Raw genomic sequence first — 19864 nt, 5'->3', positions numbered from 1 at the left:
CCATCCTTATTCTTCTAGTTACTTCAATCTCGTGATTAGGCTCTGCGGTTATTACCTGCCCTAAGTAGACATAGTCTTTTACAACTTCAAGTGCACTATTACCTATCTCGAAGCGCTGCTTCTTTCCGAGCCCCGCCGCGGTGGTCTAGTGGCTAAGGTACTCGGCTGCTGACCCGCAGGGCGCGGCTTCGATTCCCGGCTGCGGCGGCTGCATTTCCGATGGAGGCGGAAATGTTGTAGGCCGGTGTGCTCAGATTTGGGTGCACGTTAAAGAACCCCAGGTGGTCGAAATTTCCGGAGCCCTCCACTACGGCGTCTCTCATAATCGTATCGTGGTTTTGGGACGTTAAACCCCACATATCAATCAATCAATCAATGTTTCTTTCCGAGGTTGTTGTACATTACTTTCGTTTTCTGCAGATTAATTTTAAGACCCACCTTTCTGCTCTCCTTGTCTAACTCCGTAATCATGAGTTGCAATTCGTCCCCTGAGGGAGTTACTCAGCAATGCAATGTTATCGGCGAAGCGCAGGTTACTAAGGTATTCTCCATTAACTCTTATCCCTAACAGTTCCCAATCTAGGCTTCTGAAAACCTCCTGTAAGCACGCGGTAAATAGCATTGGGGAGATTGTGTCCCCCTGCCTTACACCCTTCTTGATTGGTATTCTGTCGCTTTCTTTATGAAGCACTATGGTAGCAGTTGATCCCCTGTAGATTTCTTCCAGAATGTTTATATATACTTCATCTACGCCCTGATTCCGCAGTGTCTGCATGACGGCTGATATTTCATGTTATTTCCAGTGACTAATGCTCGACATGCAGTCATGTTATGCCATACTGATTATGGTACAGGTCCAAATATCGAAACGGCCTGGAGAGCTAAAAGGTATAGGCGGATAGATAGATAGATAGATAGATAGATAGATAGATAGATAGATAGATAGATAGATAGATAGATAGATAGATAGATAGATAGATAGATAGATAGATAGATAGATAGATAGATAGATAGATAGATAGATAGATAGATAGATAGATAGATAGATAGATAGATAGATACGGTCAAAGTCGCCGAAGTTCGCTAAGAAATACTTCGCATTTTACGTGAGCGTTGCCTTAGCTTCTGCATTCTACTCATTTTCGACGCCTGCAGAAGTTTCTCTTGTACTTCCTTTGGCTCGAGTTCTTTTTCCTTCGTAATTTTTCAATGTATACCATGTAGTTTACGCTTGTCGTGTCCACTTAATAATGTGTACGTCCTCCTTAACGTCTTTTGTCACTGTAATTCCAGCGCACTTTTAAAGCCACGCAAAACTGACTAGCCTAATACATCACTTTGCTGCGTTGACTGGCTTAGTTCAGGAATAACTTATGACGAGACTGTAACGACACTCTTATTTTTTTCTCCCAGCGACGTACAGATCTTCTCATTTAAAAACCCATATTACGGCTCTCGCTTTCGGCCCGAAGTACCTTGAAGGTCCCCCAATAGGTGGAATAAAAAGCATTTCAAGCTTTGAAAGCGGTGTTCGCGTGATTCTACCTCCTGATGGTGACGTAGTCACGAACATTTATATAAAATTATATATTAACCATTGGTAGTACCACGTAAAAGGCGCGCTATGGAATACGCTGGAGCCATGGCCTAGTGCCGAATGGTGCAAGGCCAGAGAGAGAAAGCACAAAATGAGGCATGACGGCCAAATGGCTCGTCAATATTTTGAAGTGACTTTTCGGGGCTACATGCAAAGCCACTCAGATTTTCACCCTCGAGTCGTCTTAGCGACAGTATAAGAAAGCATTACAATATTTCTATAGTGCTATTATCCTGATGGCATGTTGAATATTATCCTCAGCTTGTATACCTCAAATAGGCGGTTCCAGGCCTCCAGCCATAACTAGGCGTTCATTGTGTAAGGAGGCAATAAATCAAATAACGCATGCATTACACAGTCAATGAGTACGCGATTATCACGCAAACAAGAGAAACATAATTTTTAAGTAGCAAGTCTGATATGCTCCCTTAATTTGTTTTTTTTAATTCACCATAAGACGTCAACGAGTGATGCAATCCTTGAAATAAGGATTGATGGGGACTCCACGAAAGTTCATAGTGTTGCCCTTTTTCAGGCGAGTAATTAGACACCACCTCGAATTCTTTGTGTTCAAGTGCTTTAAAAGGCCGCTGTTTAGCTGCAAATCTTTATGAATCATGGAATTGGCATTACCTTTGTTTAAGTGACCTACTTAATTCAAAACGAAATAAACAGGACATGCATTGCTCATTTTACAGTGACCAAAACAAGCCTAAACGGTGCTTCAGCAGCTCCTCCAAGCCCGATGTCTTAAGTTCGCAGAAAGCCCGTAATCTGTCCGCTTACTCTAATTAGCTGCAAAAATAAATGACTAAATCAGATTTTTTCTTTTTTTTTTCGTGTGTGACAAGGAGGCAAAAACGTTACTAGGAGAATGAGGAGCCTCTGTTCTGCGCAATTTTTAGTAAGGAAGTAAAAAAAAATCATTGCGACCACAACGCAGCTTTACACTGTAGATTTCTAAAACCTAAGAAGTACAATAATTGTCGGTGAGTTGTTTCCAAATATGTGCTTTGAGCAAGCGCAATATATATTGGTGCTGCAGTATTAAAACACCAAAGCATTTGTTTATCTTGGTTTTCTGCAAGCGTGTGCGCCCTGAAACCCCTCGTGATGAAGCTAACTTTGGAACTATAGATACGCAGGTATTTTCATCACATTAGCTCGTTTCCCCATATGTGAGGTTTCAGCAACTTCGCGCGGGTTGCTTTAAACAGCGTCATTATATATACTTTCTTCAAGTGCCGATTCCTTGTAATAATCTCTCTCTCTCTCTCTCTCTCTCTCTCTATATATATATATATATATATATATATATATATATATATATATATATATATATATATATATATATATATATATATATATATAGTGGGAGTAATAATTCAATGGGCCAGTTAGTCTTCGTGAAGCTATGGGATATGGCACAACGGGAGCGTTGTCAACAAGGATAAATATATTTATTTCCCAACAGTTTCGGGAGGGGACCTCCCTTCATCAGGGGATGAGTTCCCTGATGAAGGGAGGTCAACGGAAAAACGAGCCCTTAGGTATACACTTCTTTCTCCTATATATATATATATATATATATATATATATATATATATATATATATATATATATATATATATATATATATATATATATATATATATATATATATATATATATATATATATATATATATATATATATATATATATATATATATATATATATATATATATATATATATATATATATATATATAGGTATGAGATATGGCACAACGGGAGCGTTGTCAACAAGGATAAATATATTTATTTCCCAACAGTTTCGAGAGGGGTCCTCCCTTCATCAGGGGATGAGTTATACTGACATGAACTTCCAAACTTCGTTGCTGCCGCGTCCCTCTCGCCTTGAAAGATGTTTTCGATTGTGAGAGGGAACTTAAAAAAGGAAAAAAAGGGGGAAGTAAGAAGACGAAAAGAAAAAAAGAAAAAAGGGAAAGAAAGAAAAGAAAGAAACTAAAAAAGAGGAAGAACCACTGTCAACACTGAGAACGAAACCAACTGTCCGTGTAGGGACGCGGCAGCAACGAAGTTTGGAAGTTCATGTCAGTATAACTCATATCCTGATGAAGGGAGGACCCCTCTCGAAACAGTTGGGAAATAAATATATTTATCCTTGTTGACAACGTTCCCGTTGTGCCATATCCCATACCTTCACGAAGACTAACTGGCCCATTGAATTATTACTCCCACTGATATATATATATATATATATATATATATATATATATATATATATATATATATATATATATATATATATATATATAGAGAGAGAGAGAGAGAGAGAGAGAAAGAGAGAGAGAGGGAGATTATTCGAATGTCACAGGTTCAGTTCCTGCCCACGGCAACTTTGCTTTCTTCACATTTACCTTACAATTAGGTCTAATAACTACCCCTATACTTCCCTTGTCAATATTGTCTGCTAGATTTCATTATTATTGTGTCAAAACACGGAAAAACAAGCTCTTAGGTATACACTTCTTTTCCTTACTCATTAACGAGGGTCTCGTACTAGCAGACTTGGTGCCTTAGGTTGTATACGAGGGACTATTGGTCAGCTACCTGCTCGTAAGCTACGTGATGCCACACAGGCTCATGAAGAGTGTGCCACATTCGCCGCCATTGCTACAGATGGCGCTCACTCCCACTCCCACGTGTAAATTCACATATATACCGAATGAAGTGGCTGGGGAGATAGCCGCCATGATAGCTAAATGGTGGAGCATAGAACGCATTATTTGAAGGTCGCAAGTTCGTTTCCTGCCACAGCAAGTTGTCTTTTCACCCACGTTTCTTTCATCACATTTAGCTTACAATTGGGTCTAATAACTTCCCCTACACTTCCCTTGGCATTATTGTCTGTTTGCTTTCATTAATATTGTGTCAAATACGGAAAAACAAGTCATTAAGCATACACTTCTTGTCCATATATATATATATATATATATATATATATATATATATATATATATATATATATATATATATATATATATATATATATATATATATATATATATATATATATATATATATATATATATATATATATACACGTCAAGATTGTCTATATAAGTGCTAGCGCAATAATATGACCCTACATATGAAGCAGAGCCCTTTTTAATCAAGTTACGTCAATCAGAGCTGCGGTGTCGAAAAAGCAGTAGGTTATGTGCCAATACAAACAAACACAATTGTTTTCCCTCGTGTTCAAACAGTCACATTCTCGAGCCTCCCCCACCGCTGTTCTGAAGTATTGATTAGCGCTTCTTCCAATCTACAAGCTTGTGTGAACATCTGTAAAGAAAACACCCTCTCTTCGCTTTTTAAGTGAAAGCTGTTAATCAGATCGCAACCACAGCCGCTTTTCGTGGCTTGAATCTTCACCATCGCCGCTTTTGGTGCCCGGAAGCACTATCGGGCGAAAAATAAAAAAAATATTCGCAGAGAATTGCGAACCCGTGCCTTCCGCGTGATGTTCCAGTATTCCACCACTGCAGACACGACCATTCTTGAGACTCCTTCGCAAAGAGACCCTATGGACTGTTTCAAGATAGCAAGTGTTAAATCCGCAAAAAACTTACGGTCACCTTATCTAGCAGCTCCTAACTTCAAAACTGAAAGCAGGTTGCAAAGTTTTTTTAAAGGGTAAGAAAAGTCTCTTTTTTTGTATTTCAGATAAAAGGAACGTGCGTAAATCAAAAGAATCTCTTGTCATTTTTATGTAGCTCAAAAGAACAGTTATTTGAATATATTTTGCCCTATAAGAGGAAAAAGTGTAGAAAATGGGTGGGCGATTTTCTAAAGCTTTTCTTGCAGACCGATGCTATTAGGCACGTACATGGACGAAACCAGATGTCATCAAGGGTCTGTGTTTGTTAACAGTGAAATGGACTATACAAATGCTACGTCGAGCAAGGAATTATGTTAATACAAATAATATCGCAAGGTAGTAGGGTGAATTATTAATCATGCATCACAAAATGCGGATTGCGTAACGGGTGTTGTCATCTATTCGCAACTCCCGAAAACGCTCCGTATGCTGACAACACCCGTCGAAAAAAAAACAGAGATGGCATAGCTGGGCAGGATCAATCCGGCACTTTTTCTTGCCGCCGTGTTGAATTTTTTTGCTTGTGACATTGCATCGCATTGCTTTGTTGAAGGCGAAATGTAGCTGGCAGCGGGAAGCCTCATTTTCATCGGTACAAAGAATTTCACGTGCCAAAGAGAGGAAAAACGTGTCGTTATGCGCGCAAACATCGAGCGCTTCGGGCAACCACATCAAACTTACTTCAAATTGAAGAACCTGTCTAGTGATCCCGAGGTTGAAAACAAGGCAAATGCTCAGGTGTAGTGGGTCTCTACGAAATGTACTAGCACTGTTGCGCTGCGTTGCTACACCAATACAGGCAAAGCCTTAACAGCTAGCGTGGTAATACGCTGCGACTCGTGCTGCCGATTGCATATATCCCATCTTATTCAGTTGTCTCGTCAAAAGCTAAACACACATGCCGTTCACTTTATTATAGAATAGAGCTATGCCTGGGCCAGTGTATCTTGGATAAGGCAAATGGTTGTTTCAATTCTAATAGGAGTGCTCTTTTCGTTCGCGATCACGTTACATAGTTTCCAATGAATAAGGTCCCGTGGTTCCGAACACTCGCTTACTCGTGTTAGCAGTATAGCTATCGTTGATATTCAAAGCAGATATATGCACCCACGTTACCCACACTTTGAATAGATGGACATGATATTGACATGGGGTGGTGATGTCGACGAAGGGAGCAGACTGTAGGTCGAACATGAAACTGTACTACATTTGGCCGGACTTGCGCACCGGTGAACGGAAAGTCAGATTAAGGATTGATATGAGTGGTTTAGCGTCCCAAAACCACCATATGATTATGAGAGATGCCGTAGGGGAGGGCTCCGGAAGTTTCGACCTCCTGTTGTTTTTTAACGTGCACCCAGATCTGAGCCCACAGGCCTACAACATTTCCGCCTCCATCGGAAATGCAGCCGCTGCCACAAAGATTCGATCCCGCGACCTGAGGGTCAGCAGCCGAGTGCCTTAGCCACTAGACCACCGCGACGGGGGAAGGTCATAATGCAGCTATATACATTGGCACTCATAGCGATGAATAGAGCACCGTCCATCGACCAACGCACAAGCGCTGAAGCGCGTCGGCATTTATACATGTGCCGTCAAATATCCTAGTGTTATCGCTTGCGGCCCCGTAGATTCAAGAATAATCTGTAATGTTCGTGTAGTGCACGTAATCTTAACAAAATGATCGACTACAGTTCTGATGCTTCTCGAACACTGCAGGCACGGAGTTGTGCTCAGAGTTCGAGTATAACGGGCGATAACAACGCTTGAGGAAGGAGTGTGGCAATATATACGCGCATGAACATGCATATACGCACGCTACGCACGTGTGACCCTCGCACGTGCGTTCCTGATTTGTGCCATGTACAGTTCTCAGTCGCTTCATCCTTCGAAAAGTCATAGCACAATACGTTGCCTTCTTTCCACCGCGATGCCACGCATTGCTGTTTGGCTGGTTGGACCCAAGAGGAATGGCTCAACCCACCACGAGGGATCGGCCATGAATTGCACATCAGTGAAATTTTGAGAAAAAAAAGGGGAGGGAGATCCTAATTTTTTTTTAGATAAACGAAAAGCTTAGTTTTGCTAAGAGACCATTAGGACTTGTAAAAAATAAAAAAGACAAAAACTATAAATCGAAAAATCTTACAATTTTCGTAAAGAATATAAGAACTAGACTGATGACTAAAATAAGTAAATTCCTTTATATAGTTATTTTATATAGTTATATGCCACTTTATATATGTCCCTGTTGCAATTACCTCATGCCGAAGCCCCTAGAGAGAGTAGTACCGCTTCAGACAGCTCAAACCCGTATTTTCGGAAAGCTGCTGTTAGAAAGTTTTGCCTTAAATTTCCTACGGCATTCTGTGAAAAAGTGTTTAATAGTTTCACGCATTGCGGCACACTGTAATTGTCTTTAGACATCGCCTTCTTCTTTTACGGGATCGCGCGTGTGACATAGCGAAAATAAAGGAACAATGAGGCCGCTTCTTAACGTTCGCACCCTAGTAACACATCTCCTTTTAAAGTTGACCCTGTTAGTGCTGTTGCCAGGCGCGGCCGCTAGGTTACGAACGCTTAGTTGGAGTCGCTAAAAGCTTTTACTTCATCACAGTCATATTTCTTCATTGTCATCAGCCACAGTATCAACGAGGGCCACATAATGACTTCTTACAGGTGGGCAGAGGGAACGTCGCTTTTCGTGAGATTGACAAATAACTGCATAGTGAATGTTTCCTAATGTAACAAAAATTATGATGATTTATTGGACAGTGGGCACCTTGCAAGTGTACTTGCATACTAGTTGCCCCAACAGAATCTACAATGACCTATAGAGAGGCCACTCATCGAGCTTTCATTGTTACTACGCAGCGTGTTCCGTGCATTCTTGTTTTTTTTTCATCTACTGCTTTTTTTTCCCCTCTTTCCATGCCATCTGCCCCGCCATCGTGGTCTAGTGTCTAAGGTACTCGGCTGCTGACCCGCAGGTCCCGGGTTCAAATTCCGGCTGTGGCAGCTGCATTTCTGATGGAGGCAGAAATGTTGTAGGCCTGTGTGCTAAGATTTGGGTGCACGTTAAAAAACCCCAGGTGGTCGAAATTTCCGGAGCCCTTCACTATGGCTTCTCTCAGAATTATATGGTGATGTTGGGACGTTAAACCCCACATATCAATCAAATCGTCAATCATCTTCTTTTCGTGCCATCTTTTGGCATAGCAGCGCAAGTTATCGAGCCTATAAATGTCATCTTTCTAACCCCTCTGCGTGTACACTGTCTTTCCTTTCACTGAAAAGATTTCTTTTAGCGCTCAGCATTCGCTAAAATGTAAAACGATGCGTACACAGACCCAAAATAGGCGCTGCTTTAGACAATGGGCCTTTTCCTTGTAGGTAGTCTGTCCATGCACGCCAACCTCAAGGAGGCACGCAAAGGCACATGCCATAATATTTGGTGGCCAAAACGTGACGACACGTTTGGGCCAAGCGACATCTGGTGCCGCAAACATGCAAATGTTTTCCCCAAAGAGAGGCGCGAAAGAAGGCCTCAGAGAGTGCTTACAGGCATGCGGAGGGCAATTTCGGAGTCCAAGAGCCACCACTTTTGATTTCGGCGCTCTCCACTTCGGGTGCTTTTCGGACTAGGAAAAGGTCCATTAACACAAACGTGTTTTACTGTTTGTGTAGAATCGCAAAAGAGTACCTTGGAAACGTTATATATACATCTCCTCGAAATGCCTGTGATACAGGAAAACGTCCAGCTCAGTTCACGCATGACCAACACGTTGTAAAGCTCCACAATCAATAAAAAAAATTGCCCCCCCCCCCTCCTCGAAGAGAATCGCGAGGAAATGCGGATGCATTTTTTTGTGCCGCGAGTGCACGTCGTAGTAATTTTGATGGCATAAATCAATGACGAGACGACGATTTCTATAGTAACCTTTTATTTACACAAATCATCGGCCAATGAACGGTCGAGAGCGAGGTGCGTGCTTCACTCCGTTTATATATACGTATACGAGTGAGTAGACGGGAAATTGGGGTGCAGGGATAACAGAGAGCGAACGGCGAGAGAGAAGGAGCGGCAAAGCACTGCACCTGTCATTGTACCTGACGGTCATAATAGGCACTGTGCCGTGCTCCCTACCGGGCTGCAGAAACTAGGTGCCTTTTTCCTCTTCTAAAAACTATACCACCCCCACGGTCGTAAAGTCAGCGTCTTATGATCACAAACGCTACACAAATGCTGGCAGCAAAAACGCTAGAAACGCGTTTCAAACGCACTGCATTGAGGCTATGGCAAGTCATGTTCAAGTCAAGGAGGTTAGGGCTTTGGTTGCTAGGGGCGAGGATAAGCGTGCGTCTGCAGCTGGTACTGGCAGTTGCCGATGCCTAAGCGTGGCGTGATGGGGGCTCCGGTTGCCGGGGACGCGCGCGCCCGCAGCTGTTGCTATGGGAAAGGGTGGGGATATATCCCGACGGACGCCTGACATAGTCCGACTAAAAAATGCCTTCGCATTTAAAAGTTAGCGGTATTCTTGGGAGCTCGTTGCCCGCGTGTGGTATGCAATGAACCTTTTAGGGTTGAAGCTTCTCTTAGTCTATTCTTGTCCTGCGTCAGGCGTAACTAGCAGTATGAGACAAAAAGACAGACAGACGGATGAATGAAAGCATTGACGGACGCACAGATGGACAGACGGACTCATGCACGGACGGAGGGATGAACGGATGCAAGGACGAACGCATGAACAGACGGAGGGACAGATGGACAGACAGACAGACCAACAGACAGACAGACAGACAAACAGACAGACAGACAGACAGACAGACAGACAGACGGACGGACGGACGGACAGATGGATGAACGGACGGATGCTTCGCCCCACTCATGATCATTCACTCCGTGGATATGCTACGACTTCTTTATCCCTTTGCACAAGCCGTGACGCCATGCCTCTGCCGTATGCTGTCTTCAATGTATTGTTCGTTTTTGTTGATCTTGACTGAATTTCCGGTGCAGAAGAAAAAACGCCAGGCCTGCGAGGGATGTGCAGAACAGTCACAGCGAAAGCTCGAATAGCGGCCTTTCATAGCCTTTTCTAAACCCTTTTGGGGTAACTGCTACGCACACATTTGCTGGGTACCAACTACGTCATAAAGTAATATAATTTTTGCGTAGTAAGCCAGAGTTCACTATGCTATTTTTCGTCATTCTTCGGAGAAGCATGATACCTGCTACACACTTGCTAGGAATGTTGTAGATATTTTTTATGTAGGAGCTGATGACCATAAAGAATTATGCATGAAGTAGCTATGCGCCACAGTTGATAGGGGATCAATAAGAAGTTTTCTAATGGTTTGGGCATTGCACGACCTAATAGTTACGTAATGTGCATTGCATGACACCTGGTTGTTCGATTATTGTTCTAAGCCCCGCCGCGGTGGTCTAGTGGCTAAGGTACTCGGCTGCTGACCCGCAGGTCGCGAGTTCGAATCCCGGCTGCGGCGGCTGCATTTCCGATGGAGGCGGAAATGTTGTAGGCCCGTGTGCTCAGATTTGTGTGCACGTTAAAGAACCCCAGGTGGTCAAAATTTCCGGAGCTCTCCACTACGGCGTCTCTCATAATCATATGGTGGTTTTGGGACGTTAAACCCCACATATCAATCGATTATTGTTCTAAAATGCTTTATTACTCATAAATAAAGTTCTTTGTATATAAATAAAGATCTCTACATGTAAATAATCCTCTTTGTATGTAAAAAAGTTCTTTGTATGTATGTACTCATAATAACGCGATTCTTTTCCCGAGAACAAGCCTGCCTAAGGCCACTTCAGAAACGAGTGCCCAGCAGCGGCACGGCTGAGTTAATTATTAGTCTTGTACTACCATTTCGATATGCCATTGTTCCCGTACCCCATTAGAGTAGAACGCTCAGTGCGTCAAGTTTGCCATGTTGGTCCACTGTTGTTTTGCATCTACATTGAACATTACACACCGGAACATTTTCTTTAAAAACCCTCCTCGACGAGCGTGGTTTTTATATGCCATGGGGTTATGACAGTCTAATCTGTAACAAACCGGGAACAATTGACCACGTTTTTTTACACTCTTGGGAAGGAGTATACTTTTGGGACGTATTACAAAGGACAATTAAAGAAGAATTTTCGTTAGATCCTCATGGAATCAGGTATATAGCAATTGAGAATGCTGATAGATTACCTTTTGATTAAATTATGATGACTGCCTTGTACAGTACATGCCGCTCTAGAATGGCTGGATTTCTCCGTGATCCTGACCGGAGACCAGCAAGACAGTATTTAAAAAAGGTATCACAGGGTTTCTCAAAGTAGTAAAAATAGATGAATGTGTAGATGCATGGTTAGAATGGTTAGAAGCCCTGTACTTATCATGAAGGAATTTTAGAACGTGATGTGCTATAGTTGTGCTTGACGGCCATACCTATTTTACTGTTATATTTTTTGTGTATTGTAATATATTTATCTTATCCCTCCGCGTGTAAAGTTTATCCGGAAATAAATAAAAAAACAGCGTGGCTCAGTGCAGAATACTAGGCTGGCACGCAGCAGACCCGGCTTCGAATCACATTGTTTTGTTAATTTTATTATTTTTTGTGATACTGGTTACGGACACCTACGGCTGTGGCGGCAGAGGCGTCGGACAACTAAGGCGCCCTTGGCGACACGTGTTCTGATTTCATAACAGCTTTCGATGTAAAAGGCTGCTTGGTGGAGGACATGGCTCAACGCCCATTCTCCAGCGCGACAGCTGTGTCTAGGCGTACACGTGCGCACAGTTTCTACACATTGAAATACCTGCGCCTTAAACGCATCGGTCACAACCGATTTCCTGATTTTCCTTTTTGTCAATCATTTCCTTCATACGCTGCTTTCCGTACTATGGGCGGGAACGGTTCGCTGAAGCCAACAAGCTATTTGCTCCCTTCAGACAAGACCAACGTTGAGGAAGAATCATGACTAAGGTGTGTCGTATTGGCTGGTGGGAATCACTAAGGGAGCATGGCCTCCGCGACTTTAAAGTATGAATCAGACAGTCTTAAACAACTCGCTCGTTTTGGAGTGCTGCACATGGTAGTTAATGAAATAAAGTATTGTCGAGCAATGCTCTTCTCTCAGAAACTTTAGTGGTATGTTTGCCGTCGAAAATTGTCCATGTTACGTTTAGGAAAGTAATACTTTGTCCGGAGTATTAGATATGAGAGAATTAAATGGAATTTTGGATAAACGATAATAAATGAAGTTCACCGTATTGCCAACAATATGTATATATCATCAATGCACCTTTTCTAGTACAGTGCTTAGGTAAACAGTTGGCCAGAAATTTGCTTTTAAGTGTAAGCCCATGACTATACTGGCATAGTTTGGGCCTATATGGATGTGCCCGTAGAAGGGTCATGAGCTTGAGGGTACATAAATATGCAGTTGTTGCAATGCAAGAAGAATTTTAAATGCTCAAACAGTCATGCAAGTGGAGCTCACTCTCTCTCCCTCTTACATAGAATATGTAATAATATGTAGGGGCAATGCGAGGCAAAATGCTGTAGGCCCATGTGCTCAGATTAGGGTGCCCATTAAAAAGCCGCAGGTGGTCGAAATTTCCGGAGCCTTCTGTTACGGTGTCTCTCATAATCACATGGTGGTGTTGGGACATTAAACCGCACATATCAATCAATCCGAGGACCATGCTAAGACTATAAATGATACACTAAGGAGTAGAAAGGAGCACACACTAAGGAGCAGAAAGCTGGGTGAAAAAGCCGTTTGTCACGTAGTGCTCTTCGATTTTCGTGGTGCTTGGTCATACACACTGCCCCAAAGGCCAAAGATGAAAAAAAAGAGAGATTTCGGCGAAGGCTTTGTAGGCTTACTTTTTGCCCGTGTGTCACATATTCACTGCATATTTGAATATGAAACCTCGTTCCACTAACCTGAAAGCCCAATTGTAATGTGACAAGCAAGGTGAGTCGTCAACGCATTCGTTGCAGCCAGGGCGACAAGGTTTGCAGACGTAGAGCATGTCGTACGTGGGCCTAATAAAAAAAAAGAGAGACGAGATATAACCCAACAAATATGCATTCAATCAATCAATCCATTCACTTAACGGGTCTAGGAACAACCATGATGTTCCTGTTCAGGCGCACAATACAACCAATAAAAATAAACAATACAATACAGACAGTCTTCAGAAACAGAAATAAATCAAAAGAGCGAACACAAACAGCCATAAAAAAGAACGTAAGACAGGAATAATAAAAGTAAATATACAATAAGAAAACCGTGGAATTGGAGTGCAAACAAATGTGAATTACACAAAACTATGCGGAAGGCTTTTTTAATGAAGGAAAAAGGAAGAATCTTTACATTGTGAAAAACTATCTTAAGACAGTGCAAAGCTCAGATAAAAACAATGACTGTGGCAGAAAGATAACATTATCGAGACTTTGTATTCTGTGAATGATGGAGGGTTAGAAAAAGCTAGCAGGTACAAGAAATGGTTGATTGTCTCTGTTTAACTTACACGAAATTCGGAAATGCAAACTACTACTACTACTACTACTACTACTACTACTACTACTAATAATAATAATAATAATAATAAGAAGAAGAAGAAGAAGAAGAAGAAGAAGAAGAAGAAGAAGAAGAAGAAGAAGAAGAAGAAGAAGAAGAAGAAGAAGAAGAAGAAGAAGAAGAAGAAGAAGAAGAAGAAGAAATGAGCCTAGTAGCTTATAAACAGGGTAATCGGCAACAGCCGCAAGCAAAGCACCTTCCAAAAAGAACTTTCTCCCTCCAGGCGCTTTCTACGAGAGATCCGTTGAAGAATGGATCTCCAGTGGCCGCGTAGAAACCCCGGCGACACTGACACACATAGGATCCCCGGGACCAGCCGTGTCCTGGTGCGAACAGGCACTGCAACAAAGAGTGGATCTGCATACATGGCGACGTAGTTTCAGCCATCGCGAAGATCATCAGCATAAAGGAACTAAGAGGGGGATTAGTTGGACGCTCAGTTTGCACGTCACACACGCACCTACTCTAGGAATACATAGCTAAAAAATGGGGGCACGTACTCTTAGGTCTGTCGTCCTGTCAGTGTGCATAGAAGCAAGCCTTCTATACTTGTCCATTAATTCGATCTCTCGTTGCAATTCGCTAGCCACTATAAGTTAGACGTAGAGTTAGACGGTCAAGTGACCGGTCCACAATGACGTTGATTTCTGCTGAAAGCCCGGACAAAAATTATTGTTTCGTCAAACAGGAAGATTTTCTTTATAGGAAGTATATATGCGTTTCCTTGTGGCTTCGTGTTAAATACAAGTGGACGCCAACTTTTCTCATTCATACAGCCAGAGTATAGCTGTATTATCAACTGAGGTTGTGAGTTTGCACGCGATGATGATTTGAAGCCGTTATTCATTAGGAAAGTAGACGAGACGACGCTTCCCGGCACCATCTACTCTAACTGTTCATGAAGTTTTCCTTTAGCCAACGCTTTCCCTGTAGGGGGAAGAAGGGGGGGCGGTTGCACGCAGTGTGGAGATAAATGTTCGGCCAACTTACTGTAAAAAGTGGCATGATTTCTGAGCGAAGCGATTCTATTCGGAAGGCTATTGCCGAGACAGTACAAGACAGCATGAAAAGTTGAACGAATGCGTCATGCCATGTACATTGGCGTGACTGAAATTGTTGGTCAATCTACAGAATTCCAAAACTTGGTGTTTAGGAAGCACCAGAACGTTAGGGAGCACCAGAAATAAGGCGCGCATAGGTGCGCCAGTAGGTTTCTCACTTGTCTTTTTTTTTTCATTTCATGAGATTTGCAGTTAGCAGAAAAACACTAATAATTGAGATCTATAGAGTTCGAAACAGCCTAATCACACATTTTGCAAACTCATTCACAATTTCTTTATTGGAATTTTTTACCTATTTTTGGTCCTTCAAAAGCTAGGTAGGTAAAGGGGTCTAATAAAACAATAAATCCCAACACAAAAGTAGTCTGACTCACTCTAGGCAATGATCAGCAACATGCATTTGGTCGCGTCATCATTGCGTATGTCGGCACATTTTTAAACTCTGGATAAAGACAGCGGGGGCACATTTTATATGAAGTGGTGAAAACAATGCGTTTTAACTTTGAGCGCTTAGAAGCGGCAACGGTAGTTTGGCGTTGACCTGCGTAATACGAAATTCTGCAGCGTGACTGTGAGTAGTTAAACTGCTTCCATTATTCTCATTCATTTTCGAAACAACATTTGGGCATTTCTGATGTGGTGATCAAATTGGTGACGCATATTCAAGATGGGCTCACACGAACGTTGAAATGTAAGCCAGTTAACGCAAGGGAGACGAAATACTACGCAAACTTCGTTGCGAAAACGCACATGTGAATATGTGAATGCTGAATGCACCCTCGCACACGCAACTCTGAATAAGAAGCGACATTTTTTTGCACAGTCATTCTCTGTTCGGGGGCCTTTTGGGTCTAGTACATGCTCGCTTGGAGTCGTCACAAAGAAGGTATGACTAACCCACCGTGTCCAGAAAATATTGCTTGGTTTACCGAGAAACTAACTACAAAATGCTGCCGTCAAAATGTAATTAATAAATAACCTGATTATATTTGAAAAACGCACCTGACCCATAGTGTGAAAATTCTGTTAACACACTTAGCGTTTGCATTGAGCAGTAGACTTACTCTGTAATTAACTAAACAACGAGTTACAAGATGTTTTGAAGACCTTGAAGGTGACGAATACCTCTGTAGCGGTTTTCTGTTTGTCCGAACACTTTTCCCGTTACCGTGTTGCAATACCATATGAAATCTGCGCATGTGCAAGCCTTTCAAAACCTATGTTTTATTTCATAGAGCATAAGCTATTCAAAGCACACTTATTTCGTGAATTCACGTCTTTCGAGGATACTAGCGCATAAAGCAGCTTACACTCTGAAGACTTTACACGCTTAAGGCCTGCGCTATTAAGGGCTTTAAGGCTGCACATTGGGTATCTCTGATCAATGAGGCTGATCAATGACGCTTATCGAAGTTAAGTTTCATTGTTTGGCGATATTGTTGTTTCGATTCTTCCATCATTGATTTTTTAGACAATCTTGTCAACCAAAACAAGCTCTTGATCTTGTCGGGGAACCAGCTTGGTTTTCCGAAAGCAGCAAAGTTGGGGCTGCATCTAGGTAATGCAGGATAGGATCGATTGTGCTGGAGTACAGCTGTCTCCTGATCACATTTTCACTTGCCTTTGAAGTCTTGGTTTAAAGACAGAAATGTATTCAAGTCCCTGATGAATGTTTTTGCAACGGAATCAGCTTAACGGTAGTATGGTGCTGGTAAACGTAATTTAATGCCTTTTTGTTTTGACCATCGTTAATTGACGCTTAGGACTTGGAAAATCTGCTCCATTGTAGGCAACTATAACTTTGCCATCATTGAACACATTCTGCTCGTGGAGTGACAGTACTAAATGAGCGCTTCCACGCCGGGCCTTAGCAGTAACATAGCGTGTGCACTCATCCCCGGTAACCAAAAATGCTCGCGTTTTATTTTATTTGTACACCCTCACCTTTCATCTGGACGTCCGCAAATTCAAGGTGCAATACTTTGAAAGGCACCTCCGAGTACACCTTTATTCCCTCGTGGCCTAAACTTTGCTTTGAAGACCTGAAATTTGTCGCATGTCCTAATGAAGTTAGCGACATCCGCTTTCATGTCCGTCCAAGTAACTCTTGGCTGGAGTTTTCTGTACATCCTTCGAAATTCATCATGTCCTCCAAAATCGAGAATATTATGGTACAGCCTCAGAATAGCTTGTACTTCTGTCGCAGGCACGTGTGTCGTTCTGTTCTTAAATGTCAATTTTCCTGTTCCCACATTCTTATAACGTTTACGCGTTCAACTTCAGTTTACCGGTGTATATGCAGTCTGGACAAAGCCTTATCATCTTGGTGATATTGCCCAGGGCATTGACCTACCTCGAGGGTGCACAGTTAACTCGCTTGTCCATCGTCCCATTGTAGCTATGCGAGATGAAGAAGATAAGTCAAGGTCTGGCTGTTGGTGAACAATTTAAATATCTCAAAACCATGAAACTGCTAGTGCTTCTTTTTCTTTGGTGCAGTAATCAACTTGGTCTTTCGTAAACGTGTACGAAAAATAACCAATTACTAGGTGTTTTCGGGATGCAGGCTCCTTGTCATCTCTTCGGTAAAGAACAGCTGTAGTTCCGTAGACTTAAGCATCTGAGTATAGTTCGAAGAACAAGGTGAAATAAGAAGCGTTAGCCCGGGGTCACACGAAATGATGGTAACCAGTTTCAAATAAGCATGTTCACATTCATAAAATCTCATGAACTCAGAACTTATGCCTTTTTGAGTTACAAGGGTTGCGAGACACTTCTTCTTCTTAGCGCTTTATAGATGCTCTGAAGTGATATGCAAGGCCTAAAAATACACTGCGGGAAGGAACGTTATGTGGTTTCGAAAGACACCTCATTTGCTGCATGCTTTCTTTCTTGGTACTCTTTGCCTTGCCGTCATAGCGCCTGCCGAGAAATACTACGGTCCACCAGAATAACTCACTTTCTTTGCAATAATTTTTAGTGGTGCCTCTCTGAGTGCTTGCAGCTCTGCTGACAGGTGAATCACATGGTCCTCTATCGTCTTTGTATAAACCAAGAAGTCATCAACGTACGCATTAGAAAAGTTGCTAATAAAATATTTCAGTACAGAGTTCTTGTTTTTCTGGAAAAATGCACCGGAATTCAACCTGAACGGGAGCTGGTTACACTCGTACACATCAAATGGTGTAACGAACGACGTAAGCTTCTGTGTGTCTTCCGTTAGAGGTATACCGGCTTTACACGAGTTTAATCTGCAAAACCACTCGTACCAGTCGCTCTCATCAGTTATCTCATCGAGTCTAGGCAGGGAAAAAACAGGCCTGTCTGCCTGTTGATGAGCCTGTGATCTGTGCATGACCAAAACAATCGTTCTTTTTTTAGGCACGATCGTAATCGGTGACGCAAACTAAGACGTGTATGGACTGATGACGCCCACGTCTAGTTTTCCTCGAAGTTCCTGTCTTCAAGGTATGTTAAGCGTGGATATCATCAGGCAAGAATAATTTTTCTCATTGCTCAAGGCATACTGCTTCTTTCTTACAACTTGTCCATCACATAGTTCGAAGCGAACTTCGACTACTGTGGCAGCTGGGGGAAAGGCGACAATAGAAACAAGTTCCGAGTATTTCTACTTGACTTTCTCGGCACACTTTACAATGTCAGGGTACCTTACTCCAATATGGGAACAAGTTTCCACATTGCCAGTTGTTATGACATCGTTTTGAAGTATGCTAGTTTTCATAAGTTTCATGTCGAGTCAGCAAAAAAAGAAAATGAAAAATGACAACCGACATTTCGAGGTTTTCCCCCCGTACTACCCGGCCTCTGAAGCGAACTTCTGCCGCGGTTCATTTCATGAACTCACGGCAAGTTCCGTCATATGTATACACTTCCTGACTAGTCTTTCTCAACATATGTCCTGTTTAGGTGTCATCTTTTCAGTAATCAGCTTCGCTGAAGCATCTGTCTCGATCAGCACAGATACGTTGGAATCACTCACGACCACCGCAAGGATGAGTACGTTTAGATTTACAATAAATGGTCACTTGCTCCTGTATGTACCGCTTCAAACAATTAAGCGACGATTTTGCTAGTGGTGCGTCGCTCTCATAGATCTACTATGACGGCTGATATGTCACACAATTATTAGCGTACGGCAACACACCTTTTCCAGAAGATCCTGCTCCATTCAATTGTGGTGGTCTATCTGTTAACCATGTTTCATATGTGGAGTCACAAATAAAATACTTCATACCACGAATCTGCTGAAGCTCTTCAGGCGTTAGATGTGCCTTGAGTTCCATTTGCATTCGACTTCATTTCTTCATCCTTAGTATTATAAGTGGCACGATGCATGATTCTAGAAAGTTGGTTTCAGCGTCCTACAGCAATCGTTTTTACGAAAAAATCGTGGTCTAGATTCTCTCTATTTTGTTCATACTTTATGTCTGCTTCACAATTTCACTGTGTTCTTTTTGAAGGCCGTCACAAAGTTGTCTTTCCATGACTCCCATGAATATTCCTTATGTCGGGCAAAACGCAGGGCAAATCACTGTTTAGCATTTGCAGAGAGACATACTTTCACATTTCGTATTTTGTGGTCATCTGTGTACCGATGACCGTGTTCACATGCACACTCGTATGCGTTAATATTACTCATCGAAACCACCGTCACACATGTCCGGGTTTACTCTCATCTGACGATCCCTGTCTAATGCTAGAACCTTCAAAAGGGCTTGTTGTTCCGGTACTTGCTGCATTTGCAACCAAGTGAACGCAGAAAGCAAGTTCATCTAGCTTCACATATCTGAGATTAGAACAGAATGGCTCGGCAGCTGCTCTCTAATAGTATTTTGCTCTTCCCAGGCTTGAAAATCTAAAAAGATCTTCATTAACCTTGAAAGTATATCTGGCGATGACGTCGCTGAATGG

At 42.2% G+C, this 19864-nt stretch overlaps 1 protein-coding gene across 1 annotated transcript in view; it reads right to left on the bottom strand.

The window, feature by feature from the left end:
- Positions 1–19864, bottom strand: part of LOC119187551 (putative G-protein coupled receptor CG31760) — a 186650-nt gene that overhangs the window by 41926 nt on the left and 124860 nt on the right. The window contains exons 7-8 of the mRNA XM_037435692.2: positions 14068–14210; positions 13232–13333 (exon numbers count right to left, since the gene is read on the bottom strand). Coding sequence (XP_037291589.2) covers positions 13232–13333; positions 14068–14210 — 245 coding nt within the window. The remainder of the gene's footprint in view (positions 1–13231; positions 13334–14067; positions 14211–19864) is intronic.

The sequence above is a fragment of the Rhipicephalus microplus genome, chromosome X, assembly GCF_043290135.1.
Source record: "Rhipicephalus microplus isolate Deutch F79 chromosome X, USDA_Rmic, whole genome shotgun sequence".
In the NCBI taxonomy this organism is placed as follows: Eukaryota; Metazoa; Arthropoda; class Arachnida; order Ixodida; family Ixodidae; genus Rhipicephalus; species Rhipicephalus microplus.
The sequence above is the reverse complement of the archived record's forward strand: the minus strand, read 5'-3'. Positions and strand labels throughout refer to the sequence as shown.